Source organism: Chelonoidis abingdonii, chromosome 25 (assembly GCF_003597395.2).
Source record: "Chelonoidis abingdonii isolate Lonesome George chromosome 25, CheloAbing_2.0, whole genome shotgun sequence".
NCBI classification, from domain to species: Eukaryota; Metazoa; Chordata; order Testudines; family Testudinidae; genus Chelonoidis; species Chelonoidis abingdonii.
In genome coordinates, this window is record NC_133793.1 from 6750458 (window position 1) to 6772057 (window position 21600).

Consider the following 21600-nt stretch of genomic DNA (forward strand, 5'->3'; position numbering starts at 1 on the left):
TCATACGGTGCAGATCGTGCAGGAGAGATGTTAGAGGAAGGAAAGGCCTGGCATGGAGGGGCTGGTGTAGAGTCCCCAAGAAACATTGGAGTTCACTGCAGCGGGGGGTTCTGTTCAGAGTCCCTGAGAAATCCCTCGGCCACACCAGGGAAGAACAGCAAAGGACCCCTGCAGGCAGCATGATGCTGTTCTGCATCCTTAGCCACATGGCTGATATCCCATGTGAGATCTGAATGGGTACGTGGCATCTCACAGTAAATCCCCTGCGGGTCACCGTTTGGGTCATGCTGAATCAGCCATGCACCCCTTTGTGATACCTTCAGAGAGAAGGCCAAGCTGGGGTGTGTGGGTTTGCTCTGTGCCCCCTAGGGGGGGTCTCTCCCCGGCATCTCAGCTATAGGGCCTCCTAAATCCACAATTCTGCTAATAAATCCCACCCTTTGAGGACTCTCATTGGTCACCCGCCTCTCAGCCATGCTCAGGGCTTCTGGCCAGGTCACTTTAACCAGTGGCTTATTCGCTTCTCCACAGCTGTGCTGCATTTAAGGTGGAGCCCAGGGGCCCTGGAGAGAATGGACAACCTAAGGAGATTGCAGTGCAAAGGCAGAATGCAGCATTTCCCACCCCATACAGAAAAACGACGACTATTCAGCACAGGGTGACAGGTAAAAAAATGCTTAGCCAGGGGCCGAGAAGCAAACATGGGGTATATGGGGAACAGGGAATGTGGTGGTGGGTCTGGGCAGGGGCCCTTGAGGCTTCTGAGTAATAGAGATTGTGGTGCTGGTTGTGGGCAGTGGGCCTGGGGGATTCTGGGTAATAGAGATTGTGGTGCTGGTTGTGGGCAGTGGGCCTGGGGGATTCTGAGTAATAGAGATTGTGGCACTGGTTGCGGGCAGTGAGCCTGGGGGATTCTGGGGAACAGAGATTGCAGAGCTGGGTCTGGGCAGGGGCCCTGGATAACAGAGAAGATGGCGCTGAGGCTAGGTAAAGAAGCCTACAGAGTCTGGGGGGGAATTGTTTACCAGTCACGACTCAGTGGGCATATTTCTATCAGCCAGCTGCACACCTCCCGCCCCTCCCCGGCTATCTCTAGCACTGTCTGACCGGAATGGCCTCAATCTCCCCAACTCCGTCCCCGGCTGAGAGATCGAGACTCTGTCCCCTTTCCACAGATGCAATTCTTCAGCCTTTCCAAGGTGCCCGAAGCCAGGAGCCTTGTGCCTCCAACGGGCAGGTTCCCCTTGTGTCCCCCGCCACCCCAAAGCGAGGCCCTCTGTCACCCTGGTATCCCAAGAACTTTACTTCCTCCGCTGCCCCATCCTCCCCAGGAGAGTCCCCATCATCTCCAGACTGGATTATTTCCCCCCTATCCGCCCATCATGACCCTGAGCCTGTGAAAAGCCCCCTGGCAGTGATTCAAAGGCAAAGCTCTTGGGTCCCTGCAGGGTCTGCGAGACCCAAGCCTGGGCTCATTGAATCTGCACAAGCCTCACACGCGGGAGAAACTAAATCAAAAACTGGAGCCAGGCCACCTTAAACCCAGCATCCTCCCTCTCTGCTTCTCGGCCTCACCCACACGGCAGCCTGCTCAGTTCCTGTTGCTGTGTTTCACAACCCCTGTATCAGAACATGCTTATCACCAGCTTCTCAGAAGCAGCAGCTGCCACAAGGTATTCCATGCCCACTGCAGAAGCCACTGTGCCCATCTCTGTGGCGCATTCCCTGCTGCCAGCACCTGGGCACCCCTGTTCGCTGGGGCATGGCTTTTCCAGCCAAAGCATTCCTTTGCAGCCCTGATCCCAGCGCTAGAGGTTTGGGCTCAAGCTCCCCTTGAGCAGGATCTGCCCCCTCTGCTGACCCAGCTCTCCGACTGCAGCCTGAGGGGTGCCGTTCCAGAAGCAGGTAAGGGCAGTGGCCGTTGCTGGGGGCCAGATGTTGGGAGATACTAATCACTTGCTTCCTGCTGCTGCTTATTCCAAAAGAGAAGCCTGTTCCCCAAGATGGGGAAGGCATCCCTGCCTCCACCCCTTACTTAGGGGTGAAGGTGGGTTGAGCAGGTTCTGTCTAATGTCCCTGTACCGAGCCTGGCCAAGCAGAGCAGCTCTGGTTTTAAAAAGGGGTCTATTCTGGAGCCCAGCGTGCCTGGGAATAGAGGGAGAGAGCTAACTGCAGAGAAGGGGGCTAAACCGCTCAGCCCCCAAGGATGAATTATAGATTGGAAGCTCTTTGGGGCAAGGATGGGTTTTTGTACCACTCCTAGTGCATTCAGGCTCCTCCACACTTCCACACTGCAAATCCTAAATAATAACAATAGCCTTTTTGCAAGGTAGAGGCTGCCTTTTGACCTGCAGCTAAACATATCAGATTTCAATAATAACCTTTAAATGATAACCCTGGGGATGACGCATATGGCTGCACCACCACCCATGTAGACATACGCAAGGAGAGACAGAGGCGTGGTTCGGCAATCTGAGCAGAGGCTTGGGTGCTGGGAACTCCTCCCCAAGTGCTAACCCCGGCTCTGCCACTGACTCCCTCTGAGCCCTTGAGTAAGTCACGTCGCCTCTCGGTGCCTCCATCTGTAAAGTGGAGCTAATGACACTGACCCACTCCCAGGATAGGACCAGGGCTGAATTAGGTAATGCTCCGCCCGTCCTTTGCAGATGGAAAGCTCTATGGGCCCTGAGCAGTGGTAAATGTGGGTCATTTAAAAAGGGACCGAATAAAGCAATGGAGACTAGACTGCAGGGGATGACCCTATATTGGCCTAAGACAGTACAGTGGAAAGAGGGAAGCATGAACCTGTGTGTGTGTGTGGGGGAGATGGCACAGAGAGGTTGCACTGCGCCTCCCACGGCCTGTCCCCCATCTCACGCTGAGTCTCCGTCTCCTTTGGTGGCCATTTTAGGTGCTGGCCAAGGACTTTGTCTGGTCGCTGTTGCCTGTCAGCCCTTTGGGAAGGACACGTGACAATTCTTTGGGGCTCTCTCTGCCCTACGCTCCTTGCCAGGGTACAGCTCGGCACCGCTGCTGTCCCCATGGAGTTTGCAGAGCTGATCAAGACAGCGAAGGTGGAGAACGTGCAGCTCTCATGCCCTGGGCTCCCACCAATCAAGGGGACACTGTGCATTACCAGCCATCACCTGCTGCTGTCGTCCCAGCCTGGGGGCAATGGGGAGCAGGGCACAGTGGAGCTTTGGCTTCTCATCCGGAACGTGGACGCTGTTGAGAAAAGGTGAGTCTCCCCTGCCCTCTCCACAATGTCCCACCAGGGAGGCATGTGTCTGACAGAGTCTCACCTTCCGAGTGAGAGAGAGAGAAAGAGTCTGTGGGTGGTCAGAGCTGGGATGGGCCCATTGGCATCAGTGGGAATCACGCAGCTCACGCCCCCAGATCTGGGGGGCGGGAGGGGGGGGCGTGTGTTGAACCAAGGGTCTGTCTCCTGTTTACAGGCACCACTCACATTCTTCATCATTCACTTATCCTCCCTTGGTGCCCGTCCGCCATGGTGACCCAGAGAACAACAGAGTGGATCTCACCAACTCTGCCCCCAGCACAGAGCAGGGGCTGGGATGAGACACTGAACTCTGCCTTCAGCTGACATTGCTGCATGTCCCAGTCGAGCGCTGCATCCAGCATGGGGCGAGCAGCTGGTTAGGGGACAGGACAGGCTTTCGCCTCTTTTTCCATTCTCTCCTCTGCCCTTGGGGCTAGCCAGATGGTGCAGCTCAAGCCCTGTGCAATAACCTCTCTTCTTTTCTGTGACTCAGTGTTCAGAACCTAGGCTGGTACCAAACCTCCAGGACTAACAGCTCCCACCGAGAGACCAGGTTTGGCTTTTACTCCTGTATTGGCTCTAACCCACCTAAAACGCCTGGCTTGGCACTAACCGGTGACCAGCTTCCCGCTCACACAGCTGCGCTGGGCTGGGGCACCAGGGACCTGTGTCTGCAACGCTTGCTTTAGTATCCTCTCTGCAGAGAGGTGGGGAGGACACTGGCCTCACTGCTTCTGTCAGGAGTGGGGGAAAGACAGGGCAGAAGGTGGGGCGGGGCAGTCAGAGTGAACGGTGCTTCCATCTTACTATTCAGGGATGAGCTAGCTTTCCTCTGGTGACAGACAATGCACCTGAGCTGCTCCGGAAGGACTGGAAACCCCCATCCTTTACACCCAGGGGATGGATGGAATAATACACACTAACTCATGCTTCGTACCGTCATCCCCTTCAGACCCTCCCATGCACATGCTCCCACATTTGCATCTACACATGCACAGACACAGTCACGCTTCCACAATCACACATTCACCCATCCTCCAGGGCAGCCGCGAGGGCAAACAATGCAAGCAACTGCCCAGCACAGATGCGCCTCTCCAGCAACCTGGGCAATAAGGCCACTAGACATATTCTTACATACGTATGTTCTCATGCACACAAGTTCTCACCTGCCTCTTTTTACACACATGTACCTACGCTCACACGCACCCACGCTCGCACGTGCAGCAGCTGGACTCCACCTTGGGGGTTTGGATTGTGGTTGATCCAAGAGACAAGGACATAGGGTCTGACTCCCAGCTCCTGTCTGGCATCTCCCCACAGGATTGCAAGTTCCTTGGGCACAATCACACTCAAGTGCAAAGACCTGAAGGTGCTGCAGCTGGAGATCCCGGGTATGGAGGAATGTCTAAACATCGCCAGCTCCACTGAGGTCAGTCAGTGCCAACTGGTGGCTCGAGATTCGTTCTCTGTAGAAGGGAAGGGAATGGCCTTTTGGCCACCCAGAGTGTAGCTAGGGGCTGGGCTGGGATTGGAAGGCAGCCAAATGCAGCTCCTGGAAAGATCCTCTCCCCAGCGTGGAAGATTTTGACATTTGGCAAGAGGAAGCACAGTGCCCCTGTGGTGTTTGCTTTGAGTTCATCATTAACGTGGGTAATTATTGACTTCCCTCTGGCCCTTGTTTGCATTCAGATCTTAGGGGCTTTTTTGGAAACACCTGCTGGGTCTATCTCTGAGCACATGGTGATGACCCAGGGGCACCCTGTAGCCCAGCTGAACGCTACACTGAAAACTTGACCAGGAGCTCAAAGGCCTTGGCTTGCAACCCAGTCCTGCTCCCAGCCAACTCAGTGGAAGTTTTGCCATTGACCTGAACAGATGTAGGATCAAGACACCCTCATCTTTAATGTGAAGGTGTGGCCCAAAGAGTACAGTTCCCAGCATACAATATGCCATTTTGATTCAGGTGCTGACTGCATTGCATGCTGGAACCTGTAGTTTCCAGGGGATGCACTTCCATATGGAAGAAAGAGAAAGTTGATAGTAATGAATATAAATCAGAAGTTGGGAATTGTAGAAAACTGATAAAGGGAATCAAAGGGACATAAGGAGAAATCTATGGCCAGCACAGTGAGGAGGTTTTTAAATGTATGAAGAACAAAAAGCATCTTGACAATAGTATTGGTTCATTATTAAATGGAAATGGTAGAATTATGAATAAGAATGCCAAAAAGATAGAAATGTTAAATAAATATTTATGTTCTGTATTTGGGGGAAAAACAGTCTCGTCAAATGGTGATGCTCCATTTAATATCCTCCACTAGTATCACTGGAGGATATTAAACAGAAGCTACTAATAGACATTTTAAAATCAGCATGTCTAGATAACTTGCACCCAAGAGTTTTAGAAGAGCTGACCGAGGAGCTCATTGGACCATTAATGTTGATTTTCAATAAGTCTTGGGGCATTGGGGAAGTTCCAGAAGACGGAAAGAAATCTAATGTTGTGCCAGTTTTTAAAAAGAGTAAATGGGATGACCTGGGTAATTATAGGCCTGTCAGCCTGACATCGACCCTTGGCAAGATAATGGAGCAGCTGATATGGGGAGTCGATTAATAAAGAATTAAAGAATGATAATGTAATTAATGCAAATTAATATGGGTGTATGGAAAATAGATCCAGTCAAATAAACTTGATTTTTTTTTATGAGATTGCCAGTTTGTCTGATAAAGATAATAGTGTTCACATAATATACTTAGACTTCTCTAAAATGTTTGGCTTGGTACCACAGAGACATTTTGATTAAAATACTAGACCGATCTAAAATTTACATGGCACACATTAAATGGAATAAGACTTGGCTCACTGATAGCTCTCAAAAGGTAATTGTAAATGGGGAATCGTTAGCATGTGGGGTGAACTCTGTGGCCAAAAGATCTAATGCGATCCTGGGAGCCATAAACAGGGGAATCTCAGGTAGGAACCAAGAAGTTATTTTACCTCTGTTTGGCACCGGTACAGCCGCTGCTGGAATAGTGTCCAGTCTTGATGCCTGCAATTCAAGAAGGATGTTGATAAATTTGAGGGCGTTCAGAGAAGGGCCACAAGAATGATAAAAGGATTAGAAACCTGCCTTAGAGTGGTAGACGTTCAGTCTATTTAACTTAGCAAAAAGGTGCTTAAGGAGTGACTTGATCACAGTCTATAAAGATCTACACATATTTAATGGCTTTTCAGTGTTGCAGAGAACTGTCTAACAGTATCCAATGGCTGGAAGTTGAAGCTAGACAAACAGACGGGAAATAAGGCGTACATTTTAACAGTGGGGGTAATTAAGCTTGGGCCAATTTACCCAGGGTTGTGGTGGATTCCCCATCACTGACACTTCTAAAATCAAGATTGGATGTTTTTCTAAAAGATCTCCTCTAGGCATTTGGAGGGGGGAGTCCTCTGGCCGCTGTTATATAGGTCAGACTAGATTATCACACTGGTCCCTTTGGGCCTTAGAATCTAGGTATGAAAGATGAAGACAGCTGTGAGCTGCACTAGCTCTGTGGCTGGCACACAGCCCAGCTCAGCTACTTATTTTTCCTCCCATTAAGACTTAAAATTGGATTTGGGTGCAAAGAAGCCCTGAGGCCCGGTAGGGGTGGTGTTATCCCCTCTAATAGCTGCTGTCTTTGCATTAGCTGCATTGTGGATGCAGGATGGCTCTTGTAGGCTGTTCTAGCCCTTCCCTAGCCCATAATCAGTATTGTGTGGGTGCTGGTCCCTATACTATGAATAGAGACCAATTCCTTGTGTGTGTTCATCCTTGTTCTTTCTTTTAGGCCCTCTCTTCTATGGATTCAGTGATGATGATGTACCCGTTCTTCTACAGACCCCAAAGCATGAAGCTCAAGGATGGATGGCAGCTTTACCCTCTCCAACATTACTACCAACAAATCGCCGCTGAGGTGGGTATGGAGGGGCAGAAACCTTTTCAATGGGAGATCAATGGGGGGAAGAAGAGATCACTCCAGAAATGTCCTTCAAGGCGGGGTGGGGGATTGAGCCACTCCATACACAACACAAAGGGCAAGGAGGGAGTGGATCATTTCACACATGGGGCATCACCCCACATGCAGAGCAGAAACCACGTCAGATCCATGCAGATGGGATGGCTCATGGGGTGGGTAATAGCAGGTGCACTGGTAAAAGGAGAGGCTTGTAGCAGAAAAGGGGTTTGGTCAGGATGCAGATGGCACATAAAAGTGTCTGAACACAGAGGATGGGCTGGGAAGTGGAGATGCGACATGGCATCTTTCCCTCCACGTTGCTAGGCCAAAGCAGCCTGGATCTGTAGCAACTGAGTTATTGGTTGGTGCTCTGGTGATCTGTAGGCAGAGGTGAAAGTAAGCCGGTACAGTGCAGTATCAGGAAGAAAATGCCAACTGTACCAGCTGGGCCACTGATGGGGGGCAAGGGACAAAAGGGGCAGCTGCCCCAGGGCTCTGGCGGCAATTTAAAGGGTCCACTGTGGCTAGGAGCCCTGGGGTTCCAGTGGTGATTTAAAGGGCCCAGGGCTACTGGCTGCTGCTGCCTACCATGCCAGTGGCTGGAGCTCTGGGTGGTGCAGCCTGGGCAGTGCAGAAGGGGTGGCTGGGGGATTTTTGGCCCAAGGTCCCACCCCTTCTGGGGACCCAGAGCTGCCCCCGCCCCCTCCTCCCCACAAGCTTGCCCAGGACCCCGGCTACCCTGCATATCGTTAAGTCATTTCAGTTACTTTCACCCCTGCCTATGGGAGATGAATTGGTGAGTGTCACTCCAGCCCCAAACGGGACAGAGGCTCACCCTCCACAACAGGCCCCCTCGCTGACAGTCTTAGCAGAGAGGGAAAGGACTAGCTGGACTGTGGAAATATCTGCTGTAGAGGTGGGCCCTCCAGGGTAGAGTAAAATATCCATCTGGGATAGACACACCCCACCCCACCCACTCTGTCCCCCTGGGGTGAAAGCTGCAGGAATCAGAGACTGACACTTCTGTACTTCCCAGACAAGTGCTTGGAGGCTGAGTTGCATTAACGGGGATTTCACCATCTGCTCCAGTTACCCACCAGCTGTAATTGTACCAGCCACGGTGGATGATAAGGTCTTGCAGAAGGCTGCCCGGTTCCGCCAGGGGGGACGATTCCCTGTCCTCAGCTACTATCACAAGAAAAATGGGACGGTGAGTCTGTCTCCCTTTAGTTTCTTGCTCCCCTCCCAGCTCTTCCTCTCAGAGGGTGAATGAGTGTGGGAAAGCTTCTGCAGATCAGTGCTTCCCCTGTCTGTCTGCCACCAATAGCACTATAATCAGAGACAACCTCTCTGAGGATCGCAAAGCACTTAGCCAACAAATTGAGCCACTTCTGGAGTGAGGCACTGCAGCTGTTGAGCAGCTCACAGCAACACTGCACAGCTGTTCAGCACAGGAAGTAACAAAGAACACTCTCTCCAACAAACTGCAAGGGGAAATGAAAGAGCCAGAAGAGAACCACTGAATCCAAGCTGGAACTGAGCCAGGACGCAGAGCAGCTGGGTTTGCCCTCAGAGGTCTCCTAGCCAAGTACCAAACAAGCCAAAGGCTGCGTAGCTTAAGGTCTGTTTGCAGCAATGCACAAGGCAAGGAAAAACCACCTTACTCCTTTGCCCTGCAGGTGATGCTCCGTAGCAGCCAGCCACTGATAGGGCCCAACAGGAAGCGCTGCCAACAGGATGAGCTGTTGCTCAGCACTGTCCTGGATGGAGGGGAGCGCGGCTTCATCATCGACACCCGCTCAGCTCAGGCAGCCAAGCAGGCTCGGATGATGGGGGGTGGCACAGAGCCCAAGTCTTCCTATCCCCGCTGGAAGAGGCTGCACAGGCCACTGGAGAGGTAAGCGTAGCAGCTCTCTCTAAGCCCTAGGCTGCAGTGCATGGGGATCTCTGGCACGGCTCTTACAGGGAGCATCGACGACGTTAACCCCCTGCCCTTTTGTCTCCCTTGGCACCATAATATTTGTGACTGTGCTATGCCAAGGCCTGGCCCACTCATTACACTGGTGGTTACTGGCCCAGCTGTGCTAGATCTGCAACCGTGCCCCTACCCCCAGGAACATTCGGACAGAGGCTCCAACTTCCCCTCCTCCTCCTCAGGTGGTGCAGACTTATCGAAGGAGCCTAGAAACCATCACACACACACACTCCTCCCCCTGCCCCCCAAGCAACACCCTGACAGCTATCTCATCCTCTTCCCCTCTCAGAGGCCGCCTGCTCCAGGAGAGTTTCATTAAGCTGGCAGAAGCCTGCAACGACACTTCCCTCAGCATGGACCGCTGGCTGAGCAAGCTGGAGGGCTCCAAATGGCTGGCCCACGTCAAAGCGGCCCTGAGCACCGCCTGCCTGGCGGCCCAGTGCATGGAGAGGTGAGAGGAGGGGGTGGAAGGGGCAGGCACTCAGCTGCTTTGGGGACAGTATGCTGAGTTGTATCACCTGCTGCTGTGAGCCCTGCTGCCCCCTGCAGGCTCTTGCCAGTTCTTTCCTCCTGGAAAAGGTCTTTGTAAAGAGATCAACAGGCTGTATGTGAGCTGGGGTTCCTGGGAGGTCCCCGGCCTACCCCCTGGAGCCCAACAGGGAACAAAGGACACCCTGCTGTTCCCAGTCTTGCCACTGACTCCCCATGCAGCTTCAGCACAGTCCACAGCCACCTTCTGGGCCTCTGTTTCCCCATCTGTGTTAAAAAAAAATGTACAGGAGGATTAATGATGGAAGGTACTGAGCATTAGATAAAGCTCCTCAGCTGGCTGCAGAATAACCACAACCGTCAGCATCCTAGTAGACTTGATCCACCCACAGCGACAGCTTAAGGCACCTGAGCTGTGATTCAAACACCGGTCCTGTCCCCTCCTGCCTCAGGCAGCCCCAGCCAGGGTTGGCTCCAGGGTTTTTGCTGCCCCAATAAGGGGAAAAAAAATATATATATCCGCGATCTGCAGCACTTCAGCAGCCACTCTACAGCCCCTCTCCATTGGCCACCCTAAGAAGTTGCTTGCTGGGCTGGTACCTGGAGCTGGCCCTGGCCCCCGCAGGCTCTCTTCAGCCCTGGGGCTCTGTCACTTTCTCACTGGGTGCAAGCTGGGACCCCACCACTCACTGGCCTGCAGGGGCCCAGGCATTCTCCCTCCGGTGACTGCCACGCTGTGTTTGCCTTCAGGGAAGAGGCCTGCATCCTGGTGCATGGAGCCGAAGGGACAGATACCACCCTGCTGGTGACAGCTCTGGCCCAGGTGATCCTAGACCCCAACTGCAGGACGCTGACTGGGTTCCAGGGGCTGCTGGAACGGGAGTGGATAGAGGTAATTTCCCCACAAACCCACCCCCAGGCCACCATCCCAAAGCAGCCTGGCCCGAGCAGCTCCAGCCCCCGAACCCGAGAGCTGCAATAGAGGGTAGAGCAGCCAGCCCACATTTCAGAGCAACAGGGGTGCAGGGACAATGCTCTGGCTCATCAGCCCCATTACACCAGCTCCCCCTCATCCCTGGTCCTCACCCAAGGGTCCCTCTGTTCTGGGAACAGGCAACTCCTTTGTATAGCTCATCCCCCTGTGCCCACTCATTCCAGCCTTCCCCCACCCCCTCACTGATGGATTGCTTCTGCCCTTGACTTTGCAGGCAGGACACCCGTTTCACTTCCGCTGCGCCCACTCCGCATACTCCCATGCTCGGCTCAAGCAGGAGGCTCCCATCTTCCTCCTCTTCCTCGACTGTGTCTGGCAGCTGGGACGCCAGTTCCCCTTCTCCCTGCAGTTTAATGAGCGCCTCCTGCTGGTGCTGTTTGAACACACTTATGCATCTTGCTATGGGACCTTTCTGTGCAACAGCGAGAAGGAAAGGTGAGTTCCCAGGGATCTGTAAAGGAACAGCTATCCGGAGAGTAGAGACAGTACTGATCAAAGGATCCAAGCCTGGGAGATGAGCTAGCAGGACTGTGCCTGCCCCCTCCCAAATCTAGTTTACAATCTCCTGGGGCTCAGGGGGAAGCCTCCACCCAACTGATAAGTGATCTCACATTAGTGTTTTCACGGGGTAAGGTGAGGGAAGGTTATCACCCTGCCCTCTTTGACCTCACCAGTTACTGCTAAGTCATCCCACACAGATTGTATGTCGGGCTTTGCAAGGCACCAGAGTGAAGCAAACGGCATTTGCCTGTCTCTCTAGCAAGCACTTATCACCTCCCTGCATGTCCTGCTCAGACTGGCTTTAGGAGACCACACCTGTTGGTGTGGTGGTTCTCAGCCAGGAGTATGCATACCCCTGTGGGTACACAAAGGTCTTCTAGGGGGTACTCAACTCATCTAGATCAGCATTTCTCAATCTGGGGGTTACAGGACAGGTTTAGGGGGTAACAAGTGCAGGGCCAGCATTAGGGGGTGGCATTAAGGGCAACTGCCCTGGGCCTCATGCCACAGGGAGCCCCACAAAGCTAAGCTACATCCCTCAGCCCCGGGCGGTGGGGATTAGATTTCAGCCAATGCCCACAAGTCGAAAACAGGCTCAAGTACAATATTTATAGTCCCATTGATTTCTTTTATGATATGGTAAAAATGAAAGTTGGCAATTTTTCAGTAATAGTGCGCTCGGACTTGTGTATTCTTGTGCCTGATTTGGCAAGGAAGGAATTTTAAAGTGAGCTGAACCACACGCTATGCAAGACAGATCAGACTCTTGAAAGGGGCACAGTATTCTGGAAAGATGGGGAACCATTATGCAAGGGGATAGGCCAAAACTTCCAAACCTGGCTACCCACAGCTAGGGGCCTCAGCCCCGCCTTAGGCAGTTAACTAGGAGTGGCATAATCTGCAGAGATGGCCCAGCGCCTCCTCCAGCCCACAGGGATAGAGCAGCTCCTATGTTACCCGAGTTGGTTGGAGCCAAGCAGCCAAACCAAATTCCCATTGACAGCCCCCTCCTCTGTGCATGCTTTGGCGTCTCTACACCTGAAGGGACAGGATGAGCTTATTCTCTCTCTGCCTCCACCACTGGCTGTACAGCCACCCGTGGCCCCAGCTGGATCAAAGCCCAGCATAAGGTGAGGTGGCTCCTCACCCAGGCTCCAGCTCAGCTCCAGCATGGGATTTCCGCTACTCCCATGAAAGGACTTTAGAGCTAAATTCACAATGCCCTGCCAGCTCCTGCTTCGCCAGGGGGCAGGAGCATCAACCCCGGCCCATAGCCAAAACACGGCCCCAGCTCAAGGAGCAGTTAGCCCTGTGGGCTGCCAGTGCACTGCAGAACTGCAAGGAAAAGACTAAAATGCTGCTTGGTGCTCATGCAGGTGCTTGTGTGAAGTGAAGGAGAAAACTCACTCCCTCTGGTCCTGGCTGAACCAACCCAGCGAGCTGAACACACACCTGAATCCCCTGTACACGTACAATGCCCTGGTCATCTGGCCGTCCGTGGAGCCTCAGAGCCTGCAGCTCTGGCAAGGTAAGTGCTGTCCAGGCATTGGCCTTTAGCCAGCTACTCCTGAAATACAGGGGTCTCCTAAACCACACTGCAAGGACCCTGCATTCAAGCGGCAGGAACCTTGACTGCTCCCCTCAGTCACTGCAGAGAAGAACATAGGAGCACAGGCTGGGGACAGCTGCTCCAGTTTCAGCCTCTTCCTGCAGGTCTGAGGGTAGGAGCCAGGGGCTACACACTAACACACACTGCATGTGTCTGGCAGGTTTGTTCCTTCGGTGGATCCGATCCTCTCAATACTTAGATGAGGCCTGGGCAGAAATCCACCGACTAGTAACAAGCTGTGAAGATGCCCCAGAGGAGAGCGCAGGGCGCACACTGTGCCACTCACAACCAGGTGCTGCTTACCCACTGACAATCACAGGGACCGCAAACGAAGGATGAACCAGGACATCGGCGGCTGCAACAGAACAGCTGCTGGCTCAGGCTCAGCCACATCTCCCACCTATCGCTCAGACTGCTCCAGAGGCAGCGAGGACAGACACTGCCTCTTAGGGAGTAGGGCTTTTTGCTGGTCACCCGGGCCCTGTTGACAGCAGGCCAGGCTCTGAGCCGAATGCTACAGGCACACAGGGAACAGAGGACACATGGTGCAGGCACGGACCCAACCTCGTGGCACAACGCTTTGAGCAGTTACATAGTGCAGATTAGGTTTGTTACAGTAAAATTGTCTCTACTCACGAAATCTCCTTTCAAGGGAGAACGTTCAGGGCACGTCTACACTGCAATAAAATTCCCACAGCTCTGAGACTCAGAGCCTGGGTCAGCTGACGTGGGATCGCAGAGCTAAAAAAAGAAGATATTCAGCACCAAAACCTTCCTAGTGCAGGAAGTAACTGTTCCATGAGGAAAGTCAGCTCAGTCTCACTTCCTGCACAAAGCAATGGGGTCATGTGCATTTGTCAGCTGGAAACATAGCAGCCAGTAATTGGTTTCTGGCTTGTTTACAGAGTCAATGATTCTGGGTATTAGTGAAGGGGAGATGCCATTGGACAGTGATGGGTGGGTAGGAGATTTATCCAGGGTAACCAGGAAAACAGAGAGAATCAAGCTGAGTTTACCCACAGCCACTGCAAGGACTGATACGCTTTAATTCGTCTGGTTATAAAAAAGATTTATATTTACCATTTCCTTTTGAGTTTATTTTCCCAGACTTATAAATACCTCCAGCAAGGCAGGAAGTTAGTGTCCAACGCAGCAGGGAGCAAGCTGGCCCATTCTTCCCTCTGGTCTCACACCACTCACACTACCTCAGACAAAGCAGCTGATCTGACCATTCCAGGCTGGTTTTTCTTTTAGGCTCACACCCTCAGCACTCAATCCCAAGAGCTCTATGCCGCCACCCACTGAAACAGACTAACTTTAAGCCCAGACAAAACTCCAGGAGAGGAGCTAATGGGAGTTGAAAAAAACAAGTGAAAGTGGGGGAAAAAAATAAAATAAAGAGCGTGGGGGAACAAACAGGAGCTGCTTCAAGCTTCAAATTCGAACTCAAAGTACTGTGGGTCAAAGTAATGGATGCGAACGTAACCATCTTCACCGCCACTGCTGTAACTGCAAGAGGGGAGAGAAAGCCAGATGAAACCACTGCGCTGCACTGGGACCTCAAGAGTTTGAGGTCAATGACACCTCTTTAAAAACCCAGGCTAGTAACCCCAACTTCATCTAGTAAAGGATTTTTATATGGGACAACGGTATAATCAGGGGCTGTAACCCACTAAAGATTTTGGGTTAGCAGATCTCAGAGGGTCTCACCTCTAAGAGGATGTGGGAGCTAAGAGCTAGTGAGTCTGTGCCTAGGATGGATCTTCCCAGAAAGCTATTACTGGATATATAGGATCAGCAGATAAAGACAGAAGAGACCTATTGGAAGCATCTGTCGTCTCTGCTAGGGCAGGTTGTCTCCCATACTAAGATATTAAAGTTAATGTTTAAAATCAAATTTACACAAGTTAAGAAGGTACTGTACATCTGGGGTTGGGCTTGGGTTATGGGGGATTGCAAGTATCAGTTACAAGGTTCATGAGATACATACATATCACATAAACAGCACAGATCCAGATTGGGATGCGGGAGTTTTTAAAGTGTCAGTGGATAAGTGGGCTCGGGTACACCACCCATGGAATGTATTAAGAGCCAAAGTCATATCGGTGTAGGGAATAAGTACATGGGTGGGGTGCGTCCCTTGGTTCATCAGGGAAGGAAGCGGGTTATTTTCCCTGGCTGGTGGTCTCGGTTACTCGACCTGGTACTGGCGATGTCCCATGATGTGTTCTGTGTAGATGTCTCTGGACCACCTACATGAGATCTTAACCAAGAGCCAATACTTCTAAAGAGGCTGGCAGTCCCCCTACAGGGCAGGGAGGGTGTACTAGTCGGCCTTGGGTTCTCTACTTCTCAGGAGGAGGGGGATTGGTATTGGATCAGCAGGGATGGTGTGCGTCAGCATGAGGAGTCCAGGATGTGACCAAGCTGGGGGTGCTGCAGGTCAGAACTGAGGTCTATTGGCAGAGTTTAGCTGGGTGCTACAGGGAAAGCGGGCAAGGCCTAACTATACTGTAGGGGGGAAAATGCATCTAGCACATGCCACTAGCCAGAATTTCAGTCAGCACCACCAGTGGTTTTCAAAAGCCCAGGGAACCACAGCGAGATCCCTACCTCTTTCCATCAGGATGGAAAGCAACACTGTTTATTGGACCAAAATGACCCTTGATTCTCCCAAACTCTTCTTCAACACCCAGGTGGAAGAACCTAGGAACAATGAAGATGGTTTGGGTTATTCCAAGAGGCTCAGAGCTCCAATTATGTCAGAACAGAGTCTGGCCTGCATTTCACCCCAAGATTAACTGTTCCATTCAAGTGACACTACTCCAGCTGTACCAGGAAAGGTGTCTTCAGGCTGCTACGAACACACCCAAATCTCCCTCCTCATTGAAGGAACAAGAAGGACCAACCTTGCCTCGAATTTGCCAATCCTGGTAGAGGTTGTGGTCACATCCATGGCTTCTTGTCCACCACCCAATACTACCTGTAAATAGGAAGAAGCCAAACAGTCTCAGATGCTGCTCCAGTCACTCTCGCTTGGTAGGAGCCAGGATCTAGAAACTCAGTATAGCAGCCAGAGCAAAGACTAGTGGGAAATTTTCTCCTATCCCAACTGGTATCTGTGGCTGGAGCGGTACTATTAAAGAGCTCCCATGGGATTTCTTGCCTCCAAGACACACCTGCTAAAAGGGGATCATTTAATAAGCTGTAAACTGGAGGCTTAGCACTCAGCAGCACAGTGCAAGAGATGGTGTCAGTTCCTGGGCTCTTTGTGCACTAGAAGTAAAGTTGTCACCTGTCCAATGTTCAGCGTCTCAGTTCTGTGTGTTCTCATGTTACCTGTTTTATACACACACTTCCCGATCCAGCCAGAGGCATGGGAACCCTGTTCAGTTGGGATTTGCAAAGGTGCCTAAGGGAATTCAGCACACAGCTCCCATTGGAATTCAGTGAGTGCTGGGTGCCCAAATCCCTTAGGCTTCTTCAAAACCCCCAGTCTCCATTCTCACACTACACACTCCAGTCCTGCAATGCTTCTCTCCCCTTAACACTCCCACTTCCTGCAGATAGATGGGTTGGTGGCAGGGACTGCCTGCCAGTGCTGTGATATCAGATGTTTTTAGCTGTTGCCAGCATAAACAACACAGGGCAGGCCAGGCTCATAAGTGCTCTCCGCTCCCCTGACAGACTGAGATAGGGGGCGGTTCCCAGTTGCCTGGTTGCTGCTGCAGATTTCAGCGCTCCAGAAACTGAAATGATCTCCCTCCTCCCCTCCACGCTGTCTTTGTCAGAAGCAAGACTGGAGTAAACTATTTTAATTGAGGAGTGTATTCTTTCAGTTCACACCTCCCCCATACAGGATGGTGTATAATGGAGAGGTCTACCACAAACACATGATCAGCACTTCCTGATCTCACCTAACATCTCAGAGGCGACATAGAGGGAATGTAATACCAGAATTTAGATGGGCGGGGGGGAAGGGAAGAAGCTTTAGGATGCAATACTAAAGGCATAATTAAACCCAAACTAGGGGTGCATACAGAGGGAAGATGATGCATGAATGAGCCATAAACCCTCGCACACTTCATTGAGTGATGCACAGAACTAGAATGAAGCATGCACTGTGGAGAACAGTCCTGCATTAATCCCTGAAGGATGGAGATGACCCAGTCATAGGAGCTAATTACAAGATTCCTAGATTTGAACACTCGCCCCCACAGCCCCCCTAGAAAGTCATCCAAAATCCATCTATGCCTTGCATCCAAGCCGATCCCCTCCCCACACACTATACTCTAAAATCCTATCCTGTCAACCTCACTTTGATACTGTTCTAGAATTCCAGCCCCCTGGAACAATGTGGGGGCCAGGGGAAAGAAAAAGTCACATATAACATGACCACAGTGAAACTGATGCCATTCGTATCAGTTAGCTTACGTGATCAAAGATGGGGGAAAGAGCTGCAGAGTTGACAGGCCGCTCGGTCCGGAACGACTTCTGATGCTCGAGAGTCGTGGAGTCAAACAGCTAGAAGGCAAGAGGCAAAACTGGTTATTCTGATGCTGAATGGGAGGAACAACCATTTACAAGCAGGCTCCCAACACTGGGAGCATAGAGTGGAAAGCCAACCCCCTCCTAAAGCCCTGGAGCTCGCCTCCACAGGTGCCAGGCAACTCCATCGCCTCTGAAACAGTTAGCGACAGGGTTCCCAACTCTTGCAAAAGGCCTAAACACGTCTGAGCACGCAACCTGGAGCACCCAAACCCCCCTGCACTTTGTGCCTGAGACAGCACACTTGAAATCACTGCATCATCTGTGCCTGTTCATCTGGCCAAGGTAAGCCCCCCTTCTTTACTGGGCTTGTCCCACTAAGCAGGTGTCTACTTTGAGACAGAGAAAACTTGGCTCCATAGTTACCCATAAGTTTCTAGGGAGAGGGAAATAGACATTCAAGGCAGCAATATGTTTAGCTTTTGCTCTCAGAGCCATCAATCAGTGAGGTCCACTAGGCAGGGAAGGGAGGTCTCACCTTGGCTGAGTTGTCCTTGGAGGCAGTGATAAACATGGTCATGTCCCTGGAGGTCTGGATGTCATTGATCTGCTTAGTGTGCTCCTTGACATTCATAAGGAGCTCCCCTGACTGGGGCATAAACACAGGACAGAATTAATGCTACTGAGCCATTGCTGAGAGAGGTGCAAACCATCCCTCATGCACAGAGGTCCCAGTTACACCTAGCATCCCCAGTGAATTATATGGTGGTCCTTTCTGGCCTTAAACTCTATGGCTCTAAACCACCACTCTGCAATGGTCTCCTCATCCATTTCTGGACTGCAGCCCAGACTGACACTCAGGGCAAGTCTGCACTAGAGCACTACATCTTTCACACCCCTGAGCAATGTGAGTTACATCAACTTAAGCAGTAGTTAAGACCAGTCCGCCACAGCTGTGTACTTCAGCTGGCGGCCTTCTGGCTACACCAAACAGCTGCGGGTTTGACTTCTGGCTCAACACTATGTGTATCTTGTGGCACCCAGCCCCTCTGTCCTCAGTTAAAGAAGAGGGGAGCACTGCTTCTCATGACAATAACCTTGGCACTGAACTGGTTCAGCTCTCCATTCTCGTGCCCCGCGATGATGAATTCACCCAGGGGGCCCCACACAGCACTAGTGATTTTAGACTCATTGCATGGGATTTTCATGTAAGGCTCATCACTTTCTGCAGAGAAGAAGGGAAGAGTTAGACAAATGACTATTTGCAGGTGATCCAAGTTTTCCCACAGTCCTCATCTTCCATGTAGGTATTTGCCTGAATTCCTTACCAATCTGGCTGGGGTCACGAAGGTCAAAGAAGCTAACAAAACACTGATACCCCATCTGCTTATCTGTGGAGAACATGATGATGTTTCCTCCAAAGTCAAAGCCGCAGGTTCGCACAGCTGAGTTAGTCTTCACCAGTGCAAGCTGCTTTCCTAGACACAGGACAGAACCTGTTAGATTGCACCGGACATCCACACCTCTCCCTTCCGCGGGGTGAATCGTAGTGCTGAGCTAGCCAGTATGCAATGCTCAGATCAAGAGTGGGCTAGAGTCTGTACAAAGCATTTCTTAATTTTCTGAAGTGCTTGTGCAAAATCCTCCCCTGGACCAATCTTTACAAGTTATAAGATTAGCAAATACCATCCATTTCATCACATAAATTTCGCTAAGCAAAGACCAGAAACTTGGCCTGTGTCTTGCCATCAGCTATGATCAATCTGTCAACCGCTTAATGCACATATCTGTCTATTCTCATTGCTCATCTTCCCACTGAGTATTTCGCTTGGCCAGCAAGTTCTGTTCTGAGCTGTGACAAGTGCCCCCCCCCCCCCCCCGTCATCTCTTTAATTGGTAAGAAGTGAGTCTCAATGCTATAGGGCAAAGAAACATTCTTTCTATGGACCTCCTGCTGGACAACTTTCCTACTCATAGGATGACACCAGTTCATCCACTGAAATATGATTTACAAGACCGGGAAACCCATGTGTGCACATATATGGTTTTCTTTAAAATTCTGGATGAATTAGGCACTCGTGAAAGTTAGGATACTGGCCAGAGATAAAGCAAATTATTTTGCACAAGCTACTCACCTACCACTCTGCCAATGCATCTCAATCCTAACCTGCACCAGCAGTCCCTCGCCTTTTCAAGGCAGACACTGTTACTTCCTGCCAGTTTGGATAGTGAGGGAATTACCAACCAATGAATATTCTTTCGTAAGGGTCAGAATGAGACCAAACCCATCTTCACCACTGGTCCTAAAGTAGAATTAGAATCCTACCTTATTTCTCTGCCACACAGCTCAAGGCAAATAGATTTCATAGACAGAACTATTCTCTAATGAGAGAGTTTAACACGCCCCCTCACCCCAATATTCTTGTCTTACCTGTTTCACAGTCCCAGAGCCGGCAGGAGTTGTCTGCAGAGCCAGTAAGCACATGTCTTGTGTCCCCTGCATCATCAGTTAGGGAATGCCAACAAATTTTCACACCCCATCACCCCAAAAGGCCAATATCCACATTTTGCAGTAGGATACATAAATACACAAGATATGCAGTAGCTACAGTATTTATCTAGAATCAGAAAAAAAAATCATGCAGATGACATAACTTTCATTCCAACATACTATGTCCAGGCACTTACGCTGAGGGAACCATAACTTTGAATTTTCTGCTCTGGGGCCCTGAGTTCAACTCTTAAATGCAAGAAACCTGCATTAATATAACTATTTTATCACCTATCTGTATTGGTGACAGAAGGTCACTTTGAAATTCAGGCATCTTCTAAGAACTCCAGAGCACTGTGAACCTGAGCATCGTAAGTCAATAAAAAGTGATGTCTGAATAAGTGAGGGTGGAACACAACGGCCTGCAGTTCATTTACTATTTCAAATTGGAGTTAGGGGTGAAGGAAGGAGAAGCCAGTGGAGAGTAATTGAAAGGCCAGGATACAAACAATAAAAAAAAAAATCACTCATTGTAGTGCCTGCCACCTAGTGTCCATAATAAAAACACCCCACTTCACACATGACAAGAATCATAAACAAGCAGACAGGTTTCAGTCACCAAAGGATACAATCTGCATCCACACACCAGACAGCTCCAGTGTGGCCATTGTAAGTGCCAAGCCTCTCTCCATTGATTGAGTACCAGACATTGACAATCTGGGAAAGCAAAACAACTAGTCAAGCATCCACTTTAGATCAAGTTTCAGAGTAGCAGCTGTGTTAGTCTGTATCGGGAAAAAGAACAGGAGTACTTGTGGCACCTTAGAGACTAACAAATTTATTTGAGCATAAGCTTTTGTGGAGAAGTGGGCTGTACTTTAGATCAAGTTGCGGAATAAACAAATGCAATTTATTTCCATATGGTCTCATCATGGAGTATCTCAAGTCTACATCACTGCACATACAAACAGGAGCATATGCCACATAACGTAGCTAATGGGCAACATCACTAGAGGTAGTCAGACAGGAATGTTAAAGGGTGGAAAGGTCAAATTATGTAGAGAATGAATGAGCATGGATACACTGGGAGCATGGTACACTTTTTGTATTAAGAGATGCTATGTCTAGGTGGTATGGCAACAGGTACTTTATAAATGCAAGTAGACAGAATAGATGTTGAAAACGAGGCAGAAATAGCTCTCTACATGGGTCTGGAAATAGGATTTGAAAAGGATCAGGAGGGAAAAAGGCTGTCCCAGATGTGGCAGTGGGATTTTATTGCCTATGGGGGAACACAGGGAAGGGAACACTGGGAAAGGAGAAAGAAATATATGCTGTTCAGGTAAGACAGAGGAGACACTGAGAACACAAAGAAGTGCTAGAGGTGGAAAAACAATTCTGTGAGGGATCCTGAAGAGGAGGCAGGTTGGGTTTATATTAGATCTCGAACTGAACAGGAAACAACAAAGGTTTCTAGGAATGGAAATAATTGTTTCCAGGTATAGGAGAAGAGAAGTACAACACAAACCCTGGACAAAATGGATTTTCAGACTATACAGATCATAAAATACAGTTTAAATTACCAATTTTTATATAAAGTCTCTGTAAAAGCCAAACACTGTATAGTGCTGCCATGCAGGACAGAGAACTCTCTGTGGGATAGATTAGAAAGATGGAAACCCAACAGGTACTCCCAAGTCTCAGCCTCTTGCAAAAGGGCGTCATTATAATAACTTGCTAAACTAAAAACTGACCCATCTCAGGTATGGTTTTGTGA

At 50.5% G+C, this 21600-nt stretch overlaps 2 protein-coding genes across 5 annotated transcripts in view; one reads left to right on the forward strand and one right to left on the reverse strand.

Annotated features, from left to right (window-relative positions):
* LOC116829143 (myotubularin-related protein 9-like) lies at positions 1 to 13924 on the forward strand. 4 transcript variants are annotated; one of them, XM_032787798.2, is made up of 12 exons: positions 1 to 1905; positions 3014 to 3238; positions 3774 to 3833; positions 4601 to 4709; positions 7109 to 7234; positions 8313 to 8486; positions 8956 to 9173; positions 9541 to 9702; positions 10491 to 10632; positions 10949 to 11169; positions 12612 to 12763; positions 13005 to 13924. In XM_032787798.2, the coding sequence occupies exons 2-12, from the start codon at positions 3042 to 3044 to the stop codon at positions 13181 to 13183; spliced, it is 1740 nt and encodes a 579-aa protein (XP_032643689.1). In that variant the 5' UTR covers positions 1 to 1905; positions 3014 to 3041; the 3' UTR covers positions 13184 to 13924. The 4 variants fall into 4 exon arrangements, with proteins under 4 accessions (XP_032643689.1, XP_032643688.1, XP_032643690.1 ...); XM_032787797.2 differs by having other exon boundaries at positions 2 to 1905; positions 2912 to 3238; XM_032787799.2 differs by lacking the exon at positions 3774 to 3833 and having other exon boundaries at positions 4 to 1905; positions 2912 to 3238.
* The window catches only part of EIF3I (eukaryotic translation initiation factor 3 subunit I), an 8978-nt gene continuing 1276 nt past the window's right edge, over positions 13899 to 21600 (reverse strand). The window contains exons 3-11 of the mRNA XM_032787811.2: positions 20453 to 20540; positions 19764 to 19829; positions 18661 to 18810; positions 18430 to 18557; positions 17871 to 17981; positions 17279 to 17368; positions 15754 to 15827; positions 15458 to 15550; positions 13899 to 14353 (exon numbers count right to left, since the gene is read on the reverse strand). Coding sequence (XP_032643702.1) covers positions 14272 to 14353; positions 15458 to 15550; positions 15754 to 15827; positions 17279 to 17368; positions 17871 to 17981; positions 18430 to 18557; positions 18661 to 18810; positions 19764 to 19829; positions 20453 to 20540 — 882 coding nt within the window. The 3' untranslated portion in view covers positions 13899 to 14271. The remainder of the gene's footprint in view (positions 14354 to 15457; positions 15551 to 15753; positions 15828 to 17278; positions 17369 to 17870; positions 17982 to 18429; positions 18558 to 18660; positions 18811 to 19763; positions 19830 to 20452; positions 20541 to 21600) is intronic.

Bases quoted from the DNA above. Each gene is read 5' to 3' on its own strand.
- LOC116829143 (XM_032787798.2), top strand. From the start codon at position 3,042: ATGGAGTTTGCAGAGCTGATCAAGACAGCGAAGGTGGAGAACGTGCAG. The intron at 4,710-7,108 runs GTCAGTCAGTGC...TCTTTCTTTTAG, and splicing joins ACATCGCCAGCTCCACTGAG to GCCCTCTCTTCTATGGATTC. The intron at 9,174-9,540 runs GTAAGCGTAGCA...TTCCCCTCTCAG, and splicing joins CTGCACAGGCCACTGGAGAG to AGGCCGCCTGCTCCAGGAGA.